Here is a 26,193-nt window from a genome sequence, read left to right as displayed (position 1 = left end):
CTAAGATTACCAGAGATAAATGTCTTTTTTTAATTTTTATGTAAGGAGTGCATCTATGTCATCATGTTATGCCTCTGGCGTTTAGGGCAGTGATGGTGCTCCTCCACTCCATTCTGTTTCTGGCAAGTCTTTCAATGGTTCCCCAGCCGTGGCCCAGGTTTTTCAGCTTGGCTGCCACAGCTCTTTGCCATGTTGTTTTCAGATGGCCTCGTTTTCGCTTGATTTCAGGTGTCCATCTTATTGCTGCTCTGGTGATGGAATCAGTTTTCACGCAAGCACATGGCCAATCTATCGCCAATGCCTCCTAGCAGTGATGGTGCTCATATCCTCTTGGCTGCATTGTGTCAATAGATCTTGGTTTGAGATTGTTCTGGGCCAAAAGATATGGAGGATTTTTCTGAGGCAGGTTGTATGGAAGGAAGACAGTTTGGACATGTCATACTTTCTCATTCCCCAGCATTCTGCACTATAAGGTAGTGCTGAAAGTACACAATGCTGATAAATCTTGAGTTTGGTTTTGGTGTTGTATTTTGATGATTTCCAGACTGTATTTAAGCTCCTGAAGGTGTTCCTGGCTTTACTGATTTTGTTCCAGATGTCCTGGCTTGTTCCACTGTCCTGGCTGATGGTGCTGCCCAAATACGTGAATGTTTCTGCATTGGTGAGAATATAATCCACTATCCGTACTGGTAATGGTGAGGCAATACTAAAGGTCATGATATCTGTTTTATTGCGGTTGATTTTCAGTCCAATTTGCTGGCTGAATGCATTGAGCCAAGTTGTTTTTTCTTGTATATGGTGTTGGGTATGTGATAGGAGAGCAACATCATCTGCGAAGTCCAGGTCTTCAAGGGCTAAGAGGAGTGTCAATTTAATGCCTCTTGACATGTCTTCTGTTGTACGCCGCATTACCCAGTCGATGGCAGTGTTGAAGAGGATTGCAGACATGACACACCGCTGACATACCCCTGTTTTGACTTCAAAACTGAGCTCACTGTCCTCAACACTCCATGTAAAGTTGAAATGGAAGCTTTTGATTACGTTGATTTTTATGGAAAGGAATTCGATATGCCCGCAGAAGTGAACAAGGAACTGTCTACAAAATGACATAGCTTATCAGTGGTAAATGGCAGATACTAATAAACACTCTCATCGGGAACAAACAAGGCCACCTACTAGCAACTGAAAAAGAACAGGAAATGTGCTGGACAGAGCATTTCAAAGAATTGCTGAACAGGGAGCCACCTAAAGAGGAAGCAAACATCTAGGAGGCAGAAGATGATCTTGATATCAACACAGACATCCAAACTAAGGAAGAAATCATTCAAGCCATCATATCCTTAAAAATGGGAACGCTCCTGGCAAGGATAACTTGAATGCAGAATTGTTCAAGGTAAATCCTAAATTAGCAGCATCTATCCTGGGCCCTCTATTTACATCTATCTGGGAAAGGGAAAAAGTGCCAGATGAGTGGACCAATGGGGTTATAGTGAAGATACCAAAGAAAGGAACTCTCAGTGATTGTAATAACTGGCATGGTATCACACTTTTATCTGTGCCAAGTGAAGTATTGTGTAAGATCATAGTCCAAGGTACAGTATATCGGAGGCAATTGATAGCATTCTCAGAAAAGAGCCATCTGGCTTTCGGAAAGGGCGTGGATGCACAGACCAGAGCTTCACTCTACGAAACAAAATAGCACAGTGCTTAGAATGGCAACGGCAACTCTACATAATATATGGTGCATCTGTGTGTTAAAGGATAATTTAAAACAATTGATTTCTAAACATTTTCTCAAATGTGTATCCACATCATAGTTCTAGGTTTTCCATGTTTGTTACCATTGTGTTTGTGTGAGAAAGTTGATACCTCCACTTGACCCATTTCCAATGACATTGTATTATCAGAATTTCCCCCACTATTGAAATTATGGTCCTGTAGATTTCTATGAACCAAATGACGCCTTCCTTACTCTTCTGTCATTAACTTGCACGTGGAATGAGATTTTTCTTCATTAAGCTCCCAGTCTAATAGGATACAATTGCAAAAACCACTATGTGTTCATATTTCCATTCCAAGTCTCATAAATGAGCTTCACTAAAGTTTGTAAAGGAAAATTGTCAATCATTATTGCCTTTGAAAAAAGAGTGAGGATATAAAAATGGGTAGCAGATATGAAGGCAAGGCATGTGTATTGTTCTCATTTAACTTGCAGCAGGAAACTAGGCAGGCAAGGGGATGGGGAAAGTCCAAGGTAGATGCTCTGCATCGGAAAGAAAAAGTAGGTTTAGGAATAATACTTTTCTTCATTCTAATAAAGTACTTTGTTCAGTGCTAGATGAGAGCAATTTCTGTGATTGCTTAGCATTGTCTCATTGAAGGCTTTGGTTTTTTGTTGCTTTCAAATTTTTGCTATGCAAAACAATGGTTAATAGCAACTGAAACAAAAGCATTGAAATAAAAAATTTGAACTTATTTGTAACTATTTGTAACTTCAGGCAAACAGCAGTAGTTAAGGAATCCTTGAAGCAGATCCTTGCTGTATTAGTCATTATCTGGTAATGTGGTGTGCAGAACACATCATTGTTCTATGGATTCATTTTCATTATAAATGTAGCTCTTCTAAGTGGTCTCTAACAATTTTATAATGATACATTTACTATGTAAAACAGTTTGGCAACAAAACAAAAAGTAAAATCTACAGGAACAATAGAGATTGAATGCTGAGTCTCTGTTGATGCTAAAAAATAATTCTTATTATTTTCCTTGAGTGCTGCTGGATACAAATTTTCAAATACAAAATGTGCGTGCTGATATTTTATATTGGGTTTGCTGATTTCCAACCTGAAACGTTAGTGCAATTGGATTAAACAAACTTTTTTGTGTAACAGATATTTACCAATACCATTTAGAATGGTACTGAGAAACTAAAAACAACTGAGAAAGCCGCACTCTAGTGTAAATCTGGAGATAATTTCTTCATTTATACCGATATGTAAGAGAGCAAAATTTGGCTGTAAAAATGAGTAAATAGAAAAATGGAGAGGTGTCATGGCATCATTTATATTGTTCTATTTCTTTTTCAGGTCCCTATTTATTTATCCTGTCTACCTCTTACTACCCATGATACTGGTTTAACTAGTGTAATTACCATGCATGATGCATGAAGTTGGCTTGCTTGGAGGGTTAATCTCTTGGACCCTGTTTAGAGTAAAGCCTATAGCTGGGCTAATCAAAAATCATTTTAGCTATCTCTAAGTGGTCTTTGTTCACTGCAAGTTGACTGTTTTCTGTAACACACACTAGGGAGCCAGGACAAAGAATGGTTAGAGTAACTTGCTCTCTTGCCCCTTCCCTTCGTTTCTGCTTCCTTGGCTGTGCTTGTATCAAACTGCAGAGTAACTCTTCCCCACCCTCTCAGTGAGGGGGATGAGAGAAGTGGCACTGCAAAAAGCTGTGGAGGTGGTTTTCTATCCTCTTGCAGTGCCGCTTACTCTGTCTTGGAGCTGAGCACTTCATGGACAAGAGGGAAGAAGCCCCTACCCCACTGACCCACCCCCAGTCCCCATCCCTACCTAGCTCACCCATCAACCCATAATCACCTGGGGACAGAAGGGTCCCAGGACCTTTGAAACTGAAAAGCATTGTGGAATTGAGAGGGTTATTACAAAAGCTATAGATAGCATAGAATTTGGAGCAAATCAGTTGAAACATTGCACTAAACTTCTGTAAACTGGTTATTCTAAAAGAAGTTGATGGCTACATTATCATGAGACTAATCTACCATCTATGGTTCTTTCTCAAATTTAAACTGAGTTGCACAATGGTATAAAATGTTTTATTTGCATGTTTGCCCAATTAATAAATACTTCAAAGTTGTGGACACTTTAATATTTAACCAGTGAAACAGCCTACCATTAAAACTTACTCTAACTGTAAAGAAAACAGATTATAAATACATTAAAAGATTAGGTCTGTACAATCCACAAACTACACACTGTTTATGAAAGTATTGTCACATTATATTTCATTACTCGTTATTACCACAGCTGTCCTACACTACTCACCTAACCATAGTACTGCCCCAAAATATGCAGAGGTCAAAATAACAAAGTAAGATGATTAAATCCCTTTTTCTATTGAACAGATTTATTATAATCTAGTAATTTGCCAAATTGCCATTTGTACCCATTCTGCATCACCTGCATTTTCAAAGCTCTACTGAAAGAATAGTTTGTGAAGATTCCCTTATGTTTTGTGCAAGAATCTTTAGTGATTCTACAGCAGAACATAGACTCTCAGTCTGATACACAACTGATCTGAATCAAGGCTAATGGCAATTTGATAAATTTCTTCTGATTCATTACAAGTTAAAACCTAAATTATGATGTATTGAAATAAATCTTTCGTAAACCTGCACAAGAAATATAGGTAAGAAGCACTCACTATGGAACAAAGACAAGTGAGATCATATTGTCGAATACCCATTCAATATGAAATGATATAACCAATGTGCTTTTGGCTGTTAAATTGCTGTATTTATTTTTTATTCTCATATTAGCAGGCCAAATTCTCAGTTTTTAATCAGGATATCTACCATGTTTGGTGTGAGCTCTATGCTCAGTTTAGTAAAAAACATTTTACTCAAACAATGCTTTCTATGCCGTGTTAACACCTCATTTTGGTTATACTTTGCATACAGATGGAATGATTTTAAGTGAAGTTATATTTTCTTCATATTTAGAGCAGAAATTAATGTTTTTGGGGGGGTTAGTTTGGTTTGGTTTCATACAAATACAGTATTGGTATGCATATTCTAGGGTAGTTCTGGGCATCTGTATTAAGAAGAAAAAGAATATAACTCCTCTTTTAAAATAATGGGCCTAATTAATTCCTGGTGTAATGCTATTGACTAAAGTGGAATTAGGTAGGGTTTTTATTTGGGCCAGTATATTTAGCAGAGAACTTTGAGTGTTAGCTCTAAACCATGAAGACTTGCAAGGGTCTTTTAGTGAGGGGAAGACCCAATGAACTTTTTATAAAATGTTTGTTAACCCTATGTGAAATGAATTGCAAGGAAAAGGAAAAGTACACACACAAAACAAATGATGAAAGAAGAAAAAATTAAAACTGAAACCACCACAAATCTCAGGTATAAAAATTGTATTTATATTACAATGAAAGAATGATATAACACAATACTTTCAGTGTATGCTACACAGTGTAGCATGCACCATGTACGTGTGTACAAATGAATCTTTACAATATAATACATCTTAGAACTATGAAGCGTTCCTTTTCAGATATATATTCCAATGGCTCTGGCACAGAACGCACCCAGTACACCTCTAGAATTTCACCAGAAACATAACCGCCACAGCAGGAGGCTCTTTTTCGGTGCCTACTATGTACTTCACACGTAGTGAAATATCAGCCATTAAGACTTGTTATTGCACAAACCCTTTAAACGACGTACACTGAATGTCACCATATTTTACACCCACATTACCTATGCAAAGTTGAAGGCTGAAGTTCTGAAGTTAGACTGTTTTCACTATGATTCACTACCAAGTTTTCTATAGGTGTACTTGGGTCACCAGGAATCTTTGTTGGGATTCATTTCTAGAATTTAGGATAATGACAGGCCCAAATGACCAAATGGTTTCTAATAGTTCCCACTTTATACTTTCCCTTCATTTTAAGCAGTTACATAGTACACATAACTTAGATTTTTGGAGCTATCAATTAGGAATATTGCCTTTCATTCACAAACCACACTAACACACATTCATTGTTGGTGAAATGTCTCATATCTGATAATTTTACCTGTTTTATTTTATAGTGAAAGCATCTCTCCTTTAAAAAAAATAAATCTAAAGTAGCATTATAGTCATTGCATTCAATTTTGGAAAGGGCATTATTGATGGATTGAATGTTTTGCCCTTTTTTTTTTTTTTTTTTTTTTTTTTTTTTTTTTTTTTTAAACACAAGGCGCTGGCCTCTAGCAGTAAATAAATATAATGAAGAAGGATTCTCAGATTTGGTTTTTAAACATTAATAAGGTAATGTCTTCACAAAACAAGTGTGTAAAATTAATATTCTTTGTTCAGTGATTGTGCTGGCTGGGTTCATAATTGAGAAACATTTATTTTGTGTATGGAAATGACCTTTGAGGAAGAAAAAACAGTGATAATTAAATAGATTAATATTGATAAAAGGGCCAAATGATCACCCGACCTACCTGTATACGCTGTTTTATACAACTGTAAAAGAACTGGGGACTATTACACAGTTGAGCAAGCTTTGGTGTAGTAGACAAGAGCATACTTGTAGACCAAACTCATGTGCACACAATCTCTTACCATTTTTTAAAATATTGTGATTACTTTATCATTTTAACTGAAAATACTAAAGCAACATTGGTTTGATAGAACTTGTGGTAAGAAGAAAATAAAAACCATGTAAATATTTATCAAACAAAAAATTCTCCATTTGTCATATGTACTCTATAGATTGTTACAAACTACCTGCTTGCAAAAAAAATTAAATTGCAGTTGATATGCCTGATCCAATACCCAATCAAGTCAGTGAGAGTCTTTTCTTTAACTTAAATGTGAGTTGTACCAGGTCCTAGCAGACAGTATTTCCAAATCTGAAGAGTTTCACAATAAGAAATTAAAATTTAGTATCTTTGTAAATACCAGACATGAACTTTAGCTCTATCATTGATTTTTTTTTTGTTTTGTTTTTTGGCCCATTCCTGCCCATTTTTCACTGTGGCAAAACTCGCACTGAAGTCAGTAGGAGCTTTGCATAAGGAAATGCAGTATCCAGTTCTTGCACAGATCTTAGTCTTCTAAAAAGGGTAGGGTAGGTTGGTTAGCCATCCCTCAATTTGTGGAAACAGCTGGGAAGGGTAGGATGGAGTCAGGGGACATGCATTGTCCTTCTAAATCTCATGGGGAATCTGAAAAAAATTAATGCTACCTTAAGCTGCTTTGATGTTTTCATAGCCCCACACAGGCAGTGGTACAGAAAATACTCACAACATGACCCAAGTAAAGCTGAGGAGGTGATGAACACTAGGCACTAGAACAAGTGTAAATCCTGGCTGGGACATGGCCTCTTGCAGATCCCTTGGGATCTATAGGGTTCTGAAGGCAGAATTTCCTCCTTTTTCCATAGGCAGGAGAGCAGTCAAATCTCCTTATGGAACAACTTCAGAGAAAATTCTGCCAAGAGAACTTTATGGCAATTTCCTCTAGGCCTTGTTCCATGGGAGAGATGCTCCAGCCCCATACTCCTTTAGACCTCACAACTTTTCACATTTAGAAAGTGCAAAAGAAAGAAACTTAAAATATGATATTCTCAATTTTAAAAACATTATAACACAACATGGCAGGATGATTGGATTAGGTGTAGTTACTCCAAGAAAATGATTAAATATCTCTCTCCCATCCCCTCTCCCTTTTTTGCTGTACTGTTTTGATCACAACACTAATAATTACACACACACAAAAATGAGAAACATCCACCTTTAAATTATTTAAAAAACAAAGCAAAACAGGAAACTGTATTCATCCCTAGTTGCCATGCCATAAGGTAATGTCATAATTAATAATGCTGCTAAATAGGGTGAAGAATAATGTTTTGGAACAGAATCACAGGAATCCATCCATCACCGCAGAAATCAAAGGGAGATGGAGAGAGCTGTTAGTACTTTGATACTGTTTGGGCTATTGGTCTGATCCTGCACACCCTTACTCATGCAAATAGTACATCAGTTGTGCCATTGACTTCAATGGAGCTACTACTACTGCAGGAATGGGTCCAATGTCTGAAAGTGTCATATTACATCAGACTTTAATTAAGACAAACACTTCATGAAAATGATACCATATTTCTTTGTCTTGATAATGGTTACCATAATAATAAGCAAAAGAGTAAAAACAAATAAAACCTTTTTTATTTCCATTCAGATTATTGGAGTAATTTTTATTGAAAATATAAGATCTACAAAGCCATGGATACCCAGCGTGGAAGAACTCATTAAATTAGCACATTCATCTTTAAAAGGAGAACTTCTGATCAACATAAGGTACAACAATGTTGGATTTAAAATCTCTACTCTCCTTCTGTGAGTTTCAAATCTCTTTTTATTAGGAGGTTCTGTGCAAGAGCTGCTTGTCACGAAAGGAAACACTTTACAATTCATGAATGTGTTCATTATATAATAAATGAACAGCAACAATATACTAGCCTTTTTTTTCCCCTGTTAACAGTCGTGTGTTAAAGTAAACACTTAATTTTTCCAGATTTGGAAATTAGTTACATATGCACCAAAGGAGCTAGTAATTTCTGCTGCTTGTCAGCTACACACAATGAGTATATTGTTGTGTGTTTTCCCCAACAATGAGGATTTTAGTAATATGCAAAGGTGTATAACATAATACCAAAACCTGCATCACAGAAAAGTTAATTGTTGTTTTTTTTATTATTCAGCTGCCAGAGTTTATAACCTTAGGCCCCTCCCCAAAGCCAAAGTACAGGTGGCCATAAATTAGGTTATGTAAATTAAAAGTATACATTTTCCTTGTTGGCAAGTTCCAAGCAGTAAGCAAGAGTGCAAACAAGGATTGTAAGCTGCCACAAAATGTATTCATATTTCTACTCTCTTGTAAAAGCCAAAGGGAGGGCACATATGTCTAATGCTGAAAGAACAACTGAATCTTTGTTTTGATCATTATGGTCAGTATGTCATGAGTTTTTTATATTTGAATATTAAAATGGTACCACAGTTAGACATCCTATAGCATTATACAATACATTTATTTCCATAACAATTTAATATTGGTCTCACAGAGACCCTGGCTCAAAAAGCTAACAAAATGTAGATCTGTGTGCTGAAGAATCAAAGGGAGGGCCTCTATGAAGTATAATGTAATTAATGGTTAACCCTCTCACAAACCTAATTTTATAATTGAACTAAAAAGACACACGGATTGGATGTGAGAAGATTTATAACTCTCAGTGCTTCATTTGTAATAAGATGGACAACTGACCATTCAAACAGAGGGTCTTGAAATAAACAAAGCTTAGTTGCCTTTAAACAATGAAAAAGGAGAGACATACATAAATGGTCACCAAGGCACAATATGACAAGGGTGAAGAGTCCCTGAGACTCTGGTTTGGGTCTGTACCATTCCCCTCCCTATACAAGTAAATGAGAACATTTAGGAAAATATAATACAAAATCTCTTACAGGAAATATAGACTACACTTGCTAAAATCACTTCTCTAGAAGTGTTTATAGCTTTTTTTCATTTTTCTTTTCTTTTTTTTTTTCTTTTTTTTAAAAGACCTTCTTTATACAGATAATGCAAAGACTGGTCCATTTTTCTTACCCAGCAAGCCAAGCTCTAATGACTTCACTAAGCCAAAGTTGTATTAAAATACATCTTCGTAGTATTGCTACAATTTGGGTAAATATGTTCTGAACAGCTTGATGAGTACTAAATAAACTTTGCTGTTTTACAGCATACACTTTATTTTTTTGCACTTTATTTAAGAATAGAAAATGCAATTATAGCGTGCAAAAGAAGAAAAAATGATTAATTATCCTCTAGCTGAATACTGTAATTATAAGCCATGCCTTCCATAAAAACGTATTGGCAGCTATAAATAGGAAAAAAGAAACATTAGCTAACATTCCTTGTAAGGAGAGGTTTAATTATCAAAATCTGGATAATTTGAGCTCTGTATTCTTTACAAAAAATACCAAAATGTTTCAAAAGACATCTCTTCCATGATAATAGGTTAACACTCCAGTGTTACTTTGTGCTAGCTCTGTTATCATGGTGAGAATGATCTGCTGCTGGTTGGATGCTGAATGCAAAAAGCAAAAGAAAGTTGAGATCATCCCACATGAAGTCATTATTAGAGCTGGCTTTTTTCCTCCCCATTTTGAAGTACAGTAGTGACTTGTTAATATGATCTTTTTTCTAAAGATCATCTGAGATTTGGAGATTTTTTTCTGTCTGCCTCTCTCAAACACAACTAGTAAAAGAATTTATACTCTACAGCCTGTTATAAAGCATTAATAATTTTTCATGAAGGAAAAAAACAAGAAAAAAAGTAGTTGAATTTTTATAGATTTGAATCACTAACGTCATAGATTTCATTTATTCTTCAATATTTGAAAATGGTTTCTGCAAAATCAAAATGATTTTCTTATTAAACTTCCTTATGCCATCATATGCTTCCAACAGGTTGAATTTAATACTTCTTGCATGGAATGATATGATTTTTTAAAATTTGCACTATGGCTACATCAAGCTAGCTTTAAGTCACAACTGTACCTAACCACAGTTCTCTGCAGCAAAACCATGATTTGCAATATCGAATATTGTGGTTACAGTGCAGGGAACCGTGGGTACAAAACCTCCATTTCAGAGTGCTGTGGTTGGGGTTTCCCGGAAGAGTGGCAGTTGACACCTCTGGAATTTTCTTCTATAAGTGCTTCAGTTAGATGGTCCTGAGCTGAATTGGAAACTCAGGCACTATGAGAGCCTGGCATTAAGTCTGCGGGAATGTGTATAGCCACCATCACTTGAACTGCTTTGCAAACTGTAGTGGTCTTCAACATCACTGGCACTTCCAATACTGTCCATTTCAGCTGGTGTAAATTCCATTCCTTCAATGTCTACTTCTAAATGAAACACAAAAGGCAGATTTTCAGAAATGTAGAGAATACAGTCAGTTACTGTGGGCTGATATTGAACATGTTATTAAAAGCCTAATGTGAAAGTCAAACCACACTTAATTTTTCCAAATAATATTTTTAAATTCAGTGCTAGTGAATAGTACCAGACTGACAGCCTTAGGACTAAATCCTCTACATATTTATCCACATAACAAATACAACATGACATCAGTACTAAAGGCTTTCTCATACTGTCCTGAACCCTGGTATGGAGAGACCATCTCAATATGTGTAAAGATCATCTCTAGGGCGTAAAAAAGAATAGTTTAGCTCCCAGGACAATTTAATACTAGCAGTCTCTGCTGACACTACCAACAAAGGTGACAGTTAGTGACAACTATGGTACAGCCATCTATCCACTAAGAATTGGACTGATACCAACAACTCATTTCAAACAAGCCACAGAAAATCCATCATTTGGTAACAAGTTTGAGTAACTAACAACCAACAAGGAAGGGTACCATAGAGTTGAAAGATCCATATTTTATGATTAATACTTTGAATCACACAGCCCAAACTTTTGGTGATGAATATCATTCTGGACAACATTTTCAAGCATTTTCTGGTCTGAATAATGCTTTACACAGAAATAAAACAGTCTATTAATCAATATAATTTAAGGGCAGATATGCCCATTTTACCAATCCTTCACAAAAACAACTCTAACCATGCAATGCTAAATTTTAAAAAACTGTCAAAGATGCATGCAATACAAATGCTGAATGGCAGTACAAAACTTTGAATGTATTATTACAGCTGGTCAAAAAATAGACATTTTTGCCAAAAATTTCAGAAAGGTAAACTGATGAATGAACAAATGAACTACATTTTTTGCCTTCCAGCTTCCTTGGAAAAACTGAAAACATTTTTTCTGATTATTTCTGGTTTAGAAAAGGCTGTTTTTCAATTGAAGTATTTTTGTTTGAAAAATCTCAGCCAGCTCTGCTTATTATCCAGAGAAGGAAGAACATGGAACAACCAGGAAACAAGTAGTATTAGAGACTTAGCAGCAATCTGAAGAATTGTCCTAACAAAGAGTCAGATTCTAATATTCTTGCTCACAACAAGTAGCACCTAGTTTTACAAACAATCCCATTCATTTCAATGGGACCACTTTTGGACTAAAGTGTTACTCATCCTGACCAAGGATATCTGCATCTAATTCCAAGAGGTCAATACTAATCCCAGTGAAGTCAATGGCAAAACTACCGCTGACTTAGAAAGATGTAGGATCAAGTACAAGGCACCAGCATGGTACATGCATATGACATAAAGAAAATTGCACTGCAGTTACTTATAAACAAAAACTATTATCAAAGTAATAAATTTAACTTGTGACAGCAAGTAACCAAAACCAGGAAATAGAAAAACTAAATTTGACATGCCACCCTTAACTCACAGCTGGCAAGACTGGGACCTGTCTTCAAAAAGGACATAATTACCTTTTAAGAAAATAAACACTGACTATATCCTTCATTATAACTTCAAGCCAAAATAAAAAATTGTAATACAAGAAGTAATAGACAAGATAAATATATACTCGAGGATATTATCCTTGATGGCAGGTGTAAAATTTCCATTAATATTAGTGGGAACTCATCTCACTAATCAGGAGAGATTAGTCCCCACCATGTATTATTAAAATCATGGCATAGAGGAATTTATGTTGTTATTCACTCAGTAAGATAGTTGCCAATACTCTAATTCTTACATTTCTATATGGTTTACTGCCTTTACAGTCCTGCCTTGTTACAGTGCTGCTCACATCCCCTTGTAGAGACTGCTAAATGAGCTACTAGATCATGTGGTGGATCAACTGGTGAAAATCAGGATAGGTCCATTGACTTCAATAAACTCACAAAGATTTACAGCAGCTGAGGATCTTGCCCTTAGTCTCAAGTACCATGGGAGACAGCATTTGGAAAATGTGATATAGTCAGGGATCATATTAACTACAATACATCTACTCTGTAATGCATATTCTAATATGTTACCAATATATATTAGAATAAACATACTTACAACAATCTTATTTTTAATACAAAATTATAATGTGCAATACAGAAGACAACAAAAGTGCTTAATGATAGTCTATCATATTGGAGTAAATTTCATTTTTAATGCTTGCATTGATTACTGATTTATCATAAAAACACTCAGCTAGATTCTGCATTACCCATGTGAAGTAGTAACCTTACTTTGTAATTAGTCCCACTGATGACATAAGAATTTACTCTACACTACAGGATTATTCCAATTTTACATAAACCGGTTTTGTAAAACAGATGGTATAAAGTCGAGTGCACGTGGCCACACTAAGCACATTAATTCGGCGGTGTGCATCCATGTACCGAGGCTAGCGTCGATTTCCGGAGCGTTGCACTGTGGATAGTTATCCTGTAGCTATCCCATAGTTCCCGCAGTTTCCCCCGCCCATTGGAATTCTGGGTTGAGATCCCAATGCATGATGGTGCAAAAACAGTGTTGCGGGTGATTCTGGGTAAATGTCGTCACTCAGTCCTTCCACCGTGAAAGCAATGGCAGACAATCATTTCGCACCCTTTTTCCCCTGGATTGCCCTGGCAGATGCCATAGCATGGCAACCAAGGAGCCTGTTTTGCCTTTTGTCACTGTCACCATATGTGTACTGGATGCTGCTGACAGAGGCGGTACTTCAGTGCTACACAGCAGCATTCATTTGCCTTTCCAAGGTAGCAGAGATGGTTACCATCCCTATTGCACCGTCTGCCATTGTAAATTGGCGACGAGATGATGGTTGTCAGTCATTTTGCACCGTTCGCAACTGGAAATTGGCGATGACGGTTATCAATCCTTTTGTATCGTCTGCTGCTGTCATGGGTGCTCCCGGCTGGCCTCGCTGCGGTCTGCTGGGGGCGCATGGACAAAAATGGGAATGACTCCCTTGGTCATTCCCTTCTTAATGTTTTGTCTAAAAATAACGTCAGTCCTGCCTAGAATATGGGGCAAGTGTACTAGAGAACCAGAGAGCACAGTCGCTCCGTGTCAGAGCCCCAGAGATTCCGCAGAAATGAGCTGCATGCCATTCTAGAGGGTGCCCCTGCAACACCACCCATTGCTTCCCTCCTCCCCCAACCCTTCTGGGCTACTGTGGCAGTGTTCCTCCATTTGTGTGATGAAGTAATAAAGAATGCAGGAATAAGAAACACTGACTTTTTAGCGAGATAAAATGGTGGGGAGGCAGCCTCCCGCTGCTATGATAGTCCAGGGAGTACAGAATCTTTTCTTTAGACATGAAAGGAGAGGTGGCTAATGGAGCTCAGGCTCCAGCTATGATGAGGACGGTTACCAAGCCTTTTGTACCATCTGCCAGGAATGACCAGGAGTCATTCCCATTTTTACCCAGGCACCCCCAGCCAACCTCACCGAGGCCACCCAGGAGCACTCACAGGATGATGAGGACGGTTTTCCACCATTTCGCACCATCTGCCATCAGGAAAGGAAGGGGAGGGGATGCTGCTGTTCAGCGCCACAGCACCGCATCTACCAGCAGCATGCAGTAGACATACGGTGACATTGAAAAAAGGCGAGAAACGATTTTTTTTCCTTTTTCTTTCACGGAGGGGGAGGGGGGTAAATTGACGAGATATACCCTGAACCACCCTGGACAATGTTTTTGACCCTTCAGGCATTGGGAGCTCAGCCAAGAATGCAAATGCTTTTCAGAGACCGCGGGGACTGTGGGATAGCTGGAGACCTCAGTCTCCCCTCACTCCCTCCATAAGCATCCATTTGATTCTTTGGCTTTCCGTTCCGCTTGTCACACAGCACTGTGCTGAGTCCCTGCTGTGGCCTCTGTCTATCATAGCCTGGAGATTTTTTCAAATGCTTTGTCATTTCGTCTTCTGTAACAGAACTCTGATAGAACAGATTTGTCTCCCCATACAGCAGTCAGATCCAGTATCTCCCGTACGGTCCATGCTGGAGCTCTTTTTGGATTTGGGACTGCATTGCCACCCGTGCTGATCAGAGCTCCACGCTGGACAAATAGGAAATGAAATTCAAAAGTTCATGAGGCTTTTCCTGTCAACCTGGCCAGTGCATCTGAGTTCAGATTGCTTTCCAGAGCAGTCAGAATGGTGCACTGTGGGATACCGCCCAGAGGCCAATACCATCGAATTGCGGCCACACTAACCCTAATCCGACACGGCAATACCGATTTCAGCGCTACTCCCCTCATCAGAGAGGAGTACAGAAATCGGTTTAAAGAGCCCTTTATATTGATATAAAGGGCTTCGTTGTGTGGACGGGTGCAGAGTTAATTCAGTTTAACGCTCCTAAATTCGGTTTAAACAAGTAGTGTAGACCAGGCCTCAGAATAGAACAGATTCCAATGGGACAGCATGCAGAATAAGATACTACTAAATTGGAGTAAGGGTGGAAGAAGCTGGTCTAAAGTTTTAATAAACCAGGAGACCTCTCGTTAGATTACCTTGTTCAGAATCAGTGGATATTGTTGATCCCATACTGTCAGTGCGGATACGTTCCATGCCCTGCACGGATAACTGTTCCAATCTACGTTTGAGGTAGCGGTGCTCCCGCTGTAATTGTTCTTTAATATTTAGAGCTTTTCGGTCCTGTTCTTCCAATTTCTTTGGGGGTGAAAAATGAATAATTAAATCATTAACTCATACCAGTTTTAAAATGTAAGTAACTTGTTCCAAAATATTTCAATCTATGTTTCTCATATATATGTAATATTTAAATAATACAAACATATACAGTGGGCCAAAATCTTTTCTTTAGTTCTGTTGACTTCAGTAGTTTCAACTGTGGAAGCCAGCAGTGAGTTTGGCCCATAACAGAACACCTATGTTTTGAAAAAATCACTTAGAAATTGCTGAGCAACTGCTAAGGCTTTCTCAGACTAAGACCCAATTATTGTTGCATTAGTGCTGGGAAATACTTAAATCACTGTACCAATCATTAAAAAAAGACATGAAAAACAGACCATATTACATTAATACAGAATAAAGTAACAAGCAAGAACCAGTTTTCAGTCAGAATGTAATGTTTCCTTAGGTGTAAAAGGTATTTTAATCATAGATTTTAAGGCCAGAATGGATCATTCTGATCATGGTCTGACCTCCTGCGTAACACAGGCCAGAGAAGTTTTACTGCTTAAGGTTCCCATTAGTTAGGCAATACTGTGATATCATTACAATAGAAATGGTTCACTAATGGTGAATTTTCTACTTGTACGGTCTGTTTGCTTTCCCCCAAATTTCTCCTTGGTAAGTACTGTTCATACATTTCTCATGAAATAGGGGCGTAAAGCCAAATGTCATAGACAAAAAGCAACAAGATAATTATATTGTCTACCCAAAGTTTCCCATATAGTTTTAATAAGAGAAGTTACTGATCAGTTAATACTCAAAGCAAAAACAAAAGAAAAACACCCCCAAGATTTGTGCCGTGCTGCTTCTATAGATGGCTACATTATTAATATCAATTATTTTCTCAGATTTTGTCTGAGCCTTTTTGCCAAGTCACCTAAGATCATTTATGGAGGAAAAAATGGAAGTTGATACTACACTAAGTTGGAAGTAAATATAAAGAACTCTGAGATCATATGTAAAAAAATCAACAAATCAAGACCTTGTACATGTAATATATTTTCCTCAGAGACCAACTCCATTAACAATCAAAAATACATTATTCTTTTTGCTAGTTGGTCCAGAATGATGCAGGAATTAGCAGTAAGGGAATCTATAGCAAACTCCCACTTTAGCTGCCTTCACATGATTACCAAGATTCAAGAGACTTATTAGGAAGGACCATGGCTGCTGGAACGACTCTTCGCTCACCATATGAATTTGTTTATGCCTGATTTTCTAGACCAGAGTGCTTCGTGAAAGCGTGGAGCAAACAGCAGGTTGCCGTCCTGAATGATTCCAAAGATCCTGCTGTTTCAGAGTAGCCATCATAAAATAAGACGTATTGACCTTTTGAAGGAAGGAATAATGTGCACTGTTGATCTTGGGACATTTGTCTCACATTAAGATTTGTCCAAGGCCAGGCACCATTTGTGTATATATATATATTATACATAGATAACACACAACATTCCAATTGGAAAAGAGATTAGTCCACCTACTCTTACTGATTTATCAAACTACCTGAGCCCAACTGATCAGATTTCCTTCTTCTCCAACTGCTACTTATCTGACACAAACTTGAGCTCTTAGGAACATTTGACATTAACTCTTGATTCACAGTCAGACTGAAAACTCTATCCAGTACTTCAGTGCAAATATCAGTCTGTTGGGGAAAGGGAAAGGAATGTTCAAAATCTACTGAAGTGACTCTGCCATTTTAGCAATAGTGAAGGAAGACAGGCACTAGTGTGACTGTCATTGCAGCTACAATAGCAGGCCCAGCCAGTCTTCAGAAAAGTGGTTCTCTACACCTGCTGGAGAGAAGTAATCCAATGGCAATTCAAGAGGAATAGGTTCTGTTTAATTCTTTAAAAAGAAAAACTATTCACTTTCCAAAAATTGGAGAAAATCGTAATGTTCAGAGTGGTCAAGGAACAAAGCAAGCAAAGGGCATTTATTCCTAGCTTTACTGGCATCTGAATGATGTTTCCATGGTTAATCACACAAATTTGTCACTATTCAAAGCAAATCGTAGTTCTGCATTCTCTAGTACAAAGGCCCAATACAGGTAATATCATTTGCAGACCAGAACAAAAAGAGCATTCACAGCCTTTCATTTACTTTAATCTAAACTATGAGAGGCCTGATTCTCAGCTGATATAAACTGGTATAGCTACAATGGAGCTACAATGATTTATACCAGCTGAGGATCTCCCTAATGTATTTATTACTAACAAAGATGGCTTTGCTTAACTTCATCTACAATATTTGACAAGAACTATATGTTCCACTCCTGTTAGCTGCATAATTAATACAATGCTGTATGACAGCAGGCTTCTTCCATCATATTTTAATTTTTTTTACTATAAAGTATTATATTCCCTTTAACACTTTTCTTATTACACAGTGAACTTTGCTGTAACTTTAGAATGAACCAACTGAATGACTACAGTACTGGACACAAAAACAGAAGTTTTTTTAAAGTAATTTTTGTTATACTCAATTAGTACATCAGATAAAAAATATTTTGAAAGCAGGAGCCATCTTTCAGTTTTTTTAATGACTGTCAAGCACTAGATGATCTAATAGTCAAGGTACAGGGCACATAGTATTACTAATAGCAATAAGCTTTTCCCCATCAGTTTTTCAACCCTGAATAGGGTTGTCTTTTACATTAACAGCAGTGCAGTAGCATACCAGCCTGCCACCAGCCTTTCAAAAAATCAGAGAACAGCCATTATTGACGTGTGCATTATGGTAATAAGGCAGAGTATAAACCAGTAGAGATTGCGCAGAAATCAACATTTTATATGCTTGGGACTGCCCGGTCATTTTTAAAGTGTTGCTTCAGATGAAACAATACTTGATCCAGAGGTTGAAGCATTTGTAGTAGAAAGAGGGCCTGAGACATAAGGCCTTGTATCAAAGGCCTGGTCTGAGGCCTGGTCTAAAGTAGAGGTCAAAGCTTTGCTGCTATAAATAGGGTTGCCAACTTTAGAATTGCACAAAACCAAACACCCTTGCCCCGCACCTTTTCTGAAGCCCCACCTCCCACTCCAGCCCCCCTCTATCCATCGCTCGCTCTCCCCCACCTTCACTCAGTTTCACTGGGCTGGGACAGGGGGCTGGGTGCGAGAGGGGATGAGTGCTCTGACTAGGGAGTGCAGGCTTTGGGGTGAGGCCAGAAATGAGGGGTTCAGGATGCAGGAAGGGGCTCTGGGCTGGGGAAGGGGGTTGGGGGTGCAAGCTGCAGCTGGGAGTGTTGGCTCTGAGGTGGGGCAAGGGCCGAGGGGTTTGGCATGTGGGAGGAGGCTCAGGGCTGGGGCAGAGGGTTGGGGTGAGGGCTCCAGGAGGGAGTTTGGGTGTGGGAGGAGGCTCAGCGCTGGGGTCAGGGGTTGGGATGCAGGCAGGGATGTGGGCTCTGGGAAGGAGTAAGAGTGTGGGAGGGGGTTCCAGCCTGGGGCAGGGAGTTCATGGTGTGGGCTCTTGCCAGGCGGTGCTTACCTCAGGCAGCTACTGGTTGGCAGCGCAGTGGGCTAAGGCAGTCTCCCTGCCTGCCCTGGCTCTGCATTACTAGAAGCAGCCGGCATGTCCAGCCCCTAGGCGGAGGCGTGGCCCAGTGGCTCTGCACAGTGTGCGCTGCCCACACCTGCAAGCACCACCCCCGCAGCTCCCACTGGCCGCAGTTCCCGGTCAATGGGAGCTGCAGAGCCAGCACTCAAGGCGGGGGCAGCGCACGGAGCCTCCCTGGCCACCCCTGCACCTAGGGGCCGCAGGGACATGCCAGCCCCTTCTGGGAGCTGCGCAGAGCCAGGGCAGGCAGGAGTCTGCCTTAGCCCTGCTGCGCCACCAACCTGACTTTTCATGGCCAAGTCAGCAGTGCTGGCTGGAGCCACCAGGGTCCCTTTTCAACCGGGCATTCCGGTCAAAAATCAGATGCCTTGCAAACCTAGGTATAAAGCAAAGTTAAGTTGTGAGCAAGAGGCAGGCTCTGCTCACAGAATCTGGCAAGAATAGGGCTGATATTGCAGAAGCATATATTCCTAAGTAGTGCTAGGTACAAGAATATATATGCAAACACAGTCCAAAAGGGTGGTACCAGAACACCCCAAAGATAACAGGAACATGTTGACCCATCTTAAAGATAAGGTCATGATGACAGCATGATGGGTAGAGATATTTTGATTAAACCAATAAGTACAAGGCAGTGGGTGGTACCCAAATATGTCAGAGGGTGACACCTAGATACGCCACAGGAGCAATACATAACTTGTTTGTATTGGTGTATCAAGAGGTTATCTCAGAGGGAGTGTCTTTGGCCAGCCGAGAGAGATAGTGGAAAATCCCACCACTAACTGAGCTGCGTCCATTGTCACGGGCATACATGCTACAAGTACACTCAGTGCAAGTATAAGACACCAATACCGTGCTTCATCAACAATAAACCTGACCAAGTTCCTTCGCTACAAACTGTGGTTATTGGGCAGTTCAGTCAAAGTCTGCTATCTCCGCTATCTGTGCAGAGCTGGGGCACCATGCTGAAAGAACACATGCAGCCAAACATCGGACCACAGTGTTTAATAAAGACCTGGCCATAGGGAAGATCAGAAATACTACATGTGGATTCACTGGGTTTTTTTTTTTAAAAAGAAGTTCCTTTTCAACCAATACATATTCCTGAAGGCTCTATTTTAGATAAAACAAAGTATGGATCGATATTTTTGTTTTTACCTTGATATGCATCTTGGCTCTTTTCAACAGACTTAGAGTGGTGTGTCTGGTGCTATCTGGCCCAAGAGGCACAAGCTGTTTTAGCTGCTCCAAATATAGCCGGAGTTTAGCCCGTCTGAAATTATTAAAAATGAAGAATGTTGTAGAAAAGTTACTCTGTGATAGCATATCCTGTATACAAACACCATCTGCTTGGCTGGATTTCTGTATAGAAGTTGATTCAACAGCAATGGCTTCCTTTCCTCTCCCTTTGTTAAAGCTTCAGGCCCTAAAACTTCAGGTCACTTGAAATAATGATAGCTGGCACTTCTGTAGTGCTTTTCAGATCTAGATCTCAAAGCAGTTTGCAAGCTTGAGTATGAATCATTATCCCCATTTTAGAACGGGGGAAACAAAAACAGAGATGTGGATTAACTTCGCCAAGGCCACAAAGTGAATCAGTGGCAGAGCCAGGAAGAGAAAACAGGCTCAATCCAACTGCTATTCATGTCAGAGTGAGTTTTTCAATTGACTTAAATGGGAATTGGATTGAGCACTATGTCTCCTGACTCCCATTCCTGTGCCCTATCTACTGGGAAAATATACCCCTCCAAAAATATATATATGTTCCATCATACATCAAACATGGTGTTTGCAGTAAAAACAAAAGGGGAAAATTATAACAACTACGGCATATTCTGTCATGTTTACTACACTATTCCTTCGTAAGTAGCACTTCTAGCTACTACAATTTGCCTCCTACATTAAACACCTAGTCCAGCAGTAAAAAGAAAGATAAACATCTATAAGCTGGTATTCTGTGTGTGTGTGTGTTTATAGCATTCTGTGTTTTCTTTCACCAACTGGCTGGCAGCAGACACACAAAATAGTTTGTGAAATATTTTTACCTTAGAACCCTAAAACAAAGCAAGTGATAAAACAAAACATTCCAAGAGTATATTTTTGCATTTAAAAAAATAAATACTTCCTGCTTTTTTGTACATACAACTGAACAAGAAGCAATATGAAGTTCCTCTGTGTCTTTCCAATGAAGTGGATCTCTAAGTGATTACTTAAGCAAAGTTTGTAATCTTGTGCCCTTTTCTGTCAGCCTTATCTCAGTGAGCAATTAAAATCAGCATTCTTCATATGCATTAGCATGAATGGGCCTTTTTAACATCAGAAAAGATTAGTCTTAATAGACTGATGATCCTAAACCTGCATAAGACCTCCAGACGCAGTAATAATAATTAATAAAGAAAATTACAAATATGCCATAAATAATCATTTTCTGCAAACTTTTCATTTCAATTTTGCTACATGCTGCAGTACATCAAACAATTTTAGCATGGTAATTATTGACTTCTGAACAAAAATTGCTGACACTTTGCTTTTCTTATTACTATTTAGAACAACTGTTCAACATCAACATTTAACAGAGTCTAAGACAATTTATTAATGCATAAAAGGTCATGTAATTTGCAGAAGACAGAAGACAAACGTAGACAATTTTTTTAACTTTTTATGACAGATCAATTATTAAAATACAGATAAATTGCAAAACATGATTTCTATAGTACTGCATGTCTGACTACATATATCACACTCATTAGTTAATCTCTATGCAATCAATAAAAAGTAACGTAACATATCAATAATTAATACAGTAAGTGTGATTTAAATGGCATAATTGTAAGAAGTGCTAATATGAGATGATTTTTCCTCCTTCAGCCAATCAGGAAAGGAGAACACTGTTGAAAAATGTGACGTTTTTGGAGAAAGATCACCACAAGACTTCGCGTCTGTGCATGGGGTCTTGTGTTTAAATACAAGGCTTTGCATTCGTAATCTAAACTTTAAAAATGGGAAAAGATCCCATGAACAGGGCCATGTTCAACAACCTGCTCAAGCACATGCCTAACTAAACATGAGCAGCCCATTGCACAGGAATACTTAAGCAGCTTGCAGAGTCAGGGCCCGGATTCTGATCTTTAACCAGATCTGAAAGGTTAAATAACATTATTAGAATCTACAAATGCAGAAACTTTCAACCTGGGAGATTTATTATCTATACATCTGTAACCTCTAAAAGGTGTCTGGGGGTTTTGTTTTGTTTTTTGAATTAACAGTTTGCTTCTTGGATGAAACTACGGGAAACGTTTTCAAAAGGGAAATTTTCTAAATTTGCACACAATCATTTGTGTGTACAAGTGGTAGACTTTAGATGCAGCAGCAGGATTTTTGCACATACATCAGGAGAATGGAGATTAAGGGAAGAAGCAGCAATGAAGCGGATAAGAATAGAACACGAAGTGGTGCATTAAAAAGTTAAATAAACTGTACTATAGCAATCAATAGATTAAGAACAGCTAAATTATGTAGAAATATACAGGACCGTTAATAAATGGGATTTGTATTGTTAATCCAGAAAAACTCATTAAAAAATGCAACCTTCTTACTAAGCTTACTTGCTCTCTTAGTGCTCAGAAACATGTCAGCTGACTTTAGTGACAAATAAGGTTTTACAACTCTTCAGCCTGGAGAACTTTAAAACAAATAGAAATTAAACACACGCAAATTCCAGTGGAAATAGTTTTATCTATTTATTTGTTTGTAAAGTATTTATTCCTCTGTATCATGTGCAACTCAGAGATTGCAGCATTTGTGCATAGTAACCAGAAAGAGAAACTGACAGAAACTAACTAGACTATTTTCACTGATCCACAGTGAGAAAAATACAAAAAGACAAATGACCTTAACAGTGATAAATATAGGAGTACTTGTGGCTCCTTAGAGACTAACAAATGTATTTGAGCATACTCTTTTGTGGGCTACAGCTAGGGTGACCAGATGTCCCAATTTTATAGGGACAGTCCCAATTATTGGGTCTTTTTCTTATATAGGTTCCTATTAACCCCATATCCCCTGTCCCGATTTTTCATACTTGCTGTCTGGTCACCCTAGCTACAGCCCACTTAATCGGCAGCATGCAGTGGAAAATACAGTAGGAAGATATATACACACACACACACACAAACATGAAACAGTGGGTGTTACCATACACACTCTAACGAGAGCGATCAGTTAAGGTGACAAGTATCAGGGGGTAGCCATGTTAGTCTGGATCTGTAAAAGCAGCAAAGAATCCTGTGGCACCTTATAGACTAACAGACGTTTTGGAGCATGAGCTTCACCCACGAAAGCTCATGCTCCAAAACGTCTGTTAGTCTATAAGGTGCCACAGGATTCTTTGCTGCTTTTACAGTTAAGGTGAGCTATTATCAGCAGGGAAAAAAAAACTGTTTGTAGTGGTAATCAAAATGGTTCATTTGCAGCAGTTGACAAGAAGTTGTGAGGAACAGTGTGGGGAATTTGTTTTACTTTGTGTAATGACCCATCCACTCCCAGTCTTTATTTAAGCCTAATTGAATGGTGTCCATTTTGCAAATTAATTCTAATTCAGCAGTCTCTTGTTGGAGTCTGTTTTTGAAGTATTTTTTTTTGTAATATTATAATAATTGGAGATAAACCAATCTCCTAGAACTGGAAGGGACCTTGAAAGGTCATCAAGTCCAGCTCCCTCCCTTCTCTAGCAGGACCAATTTTTGCCCCAGATCCCTGTGACCCCCTCAAGGATTGAACTCACAACGCTGGGTTTAGCAGGCCAATGCTCAAACCATTGAGCTATCCCTCCCCCCCACTGTGACTTTTAGGTCTGTAATCGAGTGACCAGGGAGATTGAAGTGTTCTCCAACTGGTTTTTGAATGTTATAATTCTTGACGTCTGATTTGTGTCCATTTATTCTTTTACGTAGAGACTGTCTGATTTGGCCAATGTACATGGCAGAGGGGCATTGCTGGCATATGATGGCATATATCACATAGGTAGATGTGCAGGTGAACGAGCCTCTGATAGCATGGCTGATGTGATTAGGTCCTATGATGGTGTCCCCTGAATAGATAGGTGGACAGAGTTGGCACCGGGCTTCGTTGGAAGGATAGGTTCCTGGGTTAGTGTTTTTGTTATGTGGTTGCTGGTGAGAATTTGCCTCAGGATGGGGGGCTGTCTGTAAGCAAGGACTGACCTGTCTCCCACTCCCTGTGAGAGTGACTCCAAGTCAGAAAAGGCCAAGTGTATGTGGCTTTTCAATATCCATGTTATGGACAGCTCTACCTTTCCAATCTACTGATCAAGGATCATCAGTTGAAGAATTGTGTAAATCCATATTAAGGATGGCTTTTCATGTAGTTCAGCCATAAAAGTTTCACATACAAATTTGAGTGCACACTGTGTGTGCATATGATGAAGGACAAATATACTACCTATTGTCATGTGAACAAGGTTCATGCAAACATCGGATTTAGATAATTGCAATGAAACAGATTGTTCTTACCAAGTGTCAGAACTAAAAAAAACAATTATTAAATTAAATCCCAGGTTTCATTAAAAAAAACAACACAAAGAACTCAAAACACTATTCAGCCAGCAATTTGGTTATTTATATGTACTGAGTGACAGCATCATTGGGAAAATTTTCCAATCTTTTAAAAAACTGGCTCAGCTAAATCAACTTCAAAATCAGGTTACAGCAAGTGTACACCTAGTTTTAAGTAGTTTGTGGTGGCCTGAGCTGTTTTTACTAAACTTCTTTCAAGATCACTTCAACTCTTGAAACTGTTCTGTCAAAATGGGTCAGACCCTTCAGCCTGGGTCTACACCTGGGCTCTAACCAATTTTAAAATTGGTTTAACTGAACAAAGTTTTGTAAGTGTTTAGTACATTTTCTCAGTGTACATGGGCCCAAAATCTAAAAACCTTGTCTTTTTAGCACATCAAGCAGTAGGATATTAGACTAAGCAGAAAAGTCTTGTGTATATTAGAGAAATCTGTGATTCCAAGAACTTGTTTTACCACTGGAATGCTGGTAAAACTCTTCAGGTTTAAGAACTACTGTAGTTCCAACTGTTTCAGTCTGATCCATTTTAGTGCCAGTGTGGATGTGGACTAGCTGAAATGGTTCAATTCATCCTCCACTGTCCCAACATGGGCTTTTTGAAATGTCCCAAAATCTACTGCTTCTGGGAGATCTGGGAACTGCGAGATACCTGCGGGACAGAGGAGGATTCAGAGTGCATTGCAAACAAAATGGTTTAGAAGAGCACTAATGAGGGCAAGAGACACATATTTGCAATGGGTTTTAAATTAAAGATGGGACACAATGAACCTTTTGTGCTTAAGCTACTCCTAACCAACTGGTTCAATTTTCTAGTCCAGACAGAGCCTTAGAATGTACCCGAAGGAGCAAATTCTGCCCTTGTTTGCCTGCAAAGCACCCATATGTTTTGGTACCGAAAAGTTTGCTTTAAAGGGGATGGAGTTATTGCAGACAATGTGGATAAACAAAGAACTCAAAATGTAGCTCTGGGAAACAATATTATACAACTACTGAATTCTGGATACTAGTACTGTATTTGTCAAGCTAATTCCAGTCCCTCCTCTTAGATATTAACCTGTTTTTTCCACACTTAAACCCTACCGCAATCCTATATAATGAAATGAGATTCACTAAGAGGGACTGTGTTACAACAATGTGAACTTGGTCACATCGAAAATATGTATTATGTTCATTCCTTGTTAAATGTAACTTCATATATTTTAAAAAAAAAATACAGGCCTTTAACAATCATTCATGGAATGTTTACCCTGGAATGACTTATGGGCCAATCCTAAAGAGTTAAGCCAGTAGGAGTTTTACGTGTTGCAGGATCAGGCCTTTTCTTCATTGAACCACTGTGCCTGCTCCTGCAGTTAACATCTTTTTAATTAATACAGTTATCGTTCTGTATAGCAACTAATATTTTACAGCTGGTCATACTGTATGTATTGTGGTAAGGGTTTTGCTGTAAATTGCTTTACTCTTTGTGCGTGTGTGTGTTTTACTAGCTGCCTAAAGATAGACGTGCTCAAGGGCATTGATGAATGAGGTCCTTAATCCCTATTAAATTCTATAATACTTTTCCTTAAAGGAGAGGTTTCAAATATATCCTATTTATGGCTCTAATTATATTTTTAAAGGCTAATTA

At 38.6% G+C, this 26,193-nt stretch overlaps 1 protein-coding gene across 3 annotated transcripts in view; it reads right to left on the bottom strand.

Moving 5' to 3' along the window:
- Positions 1-5,148: 5,148 nt before the first annotated feature.
- Positions 5,149-26,193, bottom strand: part of MXD4 (MAX dimerization protein 4) — a 52,964-nt gene continuing 31,919 nt past the window's right edge. For all 3 annotated transcript variants that reach the window (XM_050948083.1, XM_050948084.1, XM_050948085.1), the window contains exons 4-6: positions 20,131-20,245; positions 15,234-15,393; positions 5,149-10,708 (exon numbers count right to left, since the gene is read on the bottom strand). In XM_050948083.1, the coding sequence (XP_050804040.1) occupies positions 10,560-10,708; positions 15,234-15,393; positions 20,131-20,245 (424 nt within the window). In that variant the 3' untranslated portion in view covers positions 5,149-10,559. The remainder of the gene's footprint in view (positions 10,709-15,233; positions 15,394-20,130; positions 20,246-26,193) is intronic.

Source organism: Gopherus flavomarginatus, chromosome 3, assembly GCF_025201925.1.
Source record: "Gopherus flavomarginatus isolate rGopFla2 chromosome 3, rGopFla2.mat.asm, whole genome shotgun sequence".
Classification (NCBI taxonomy): Eukaryota; Metazoa; Chordata; order Testudines; family Testudinidae; genus Gopherus; species Gopherus flavomarginatus.
This window is presented reverse-complemented; position numbering and strand designations above follow the sequence as displayed.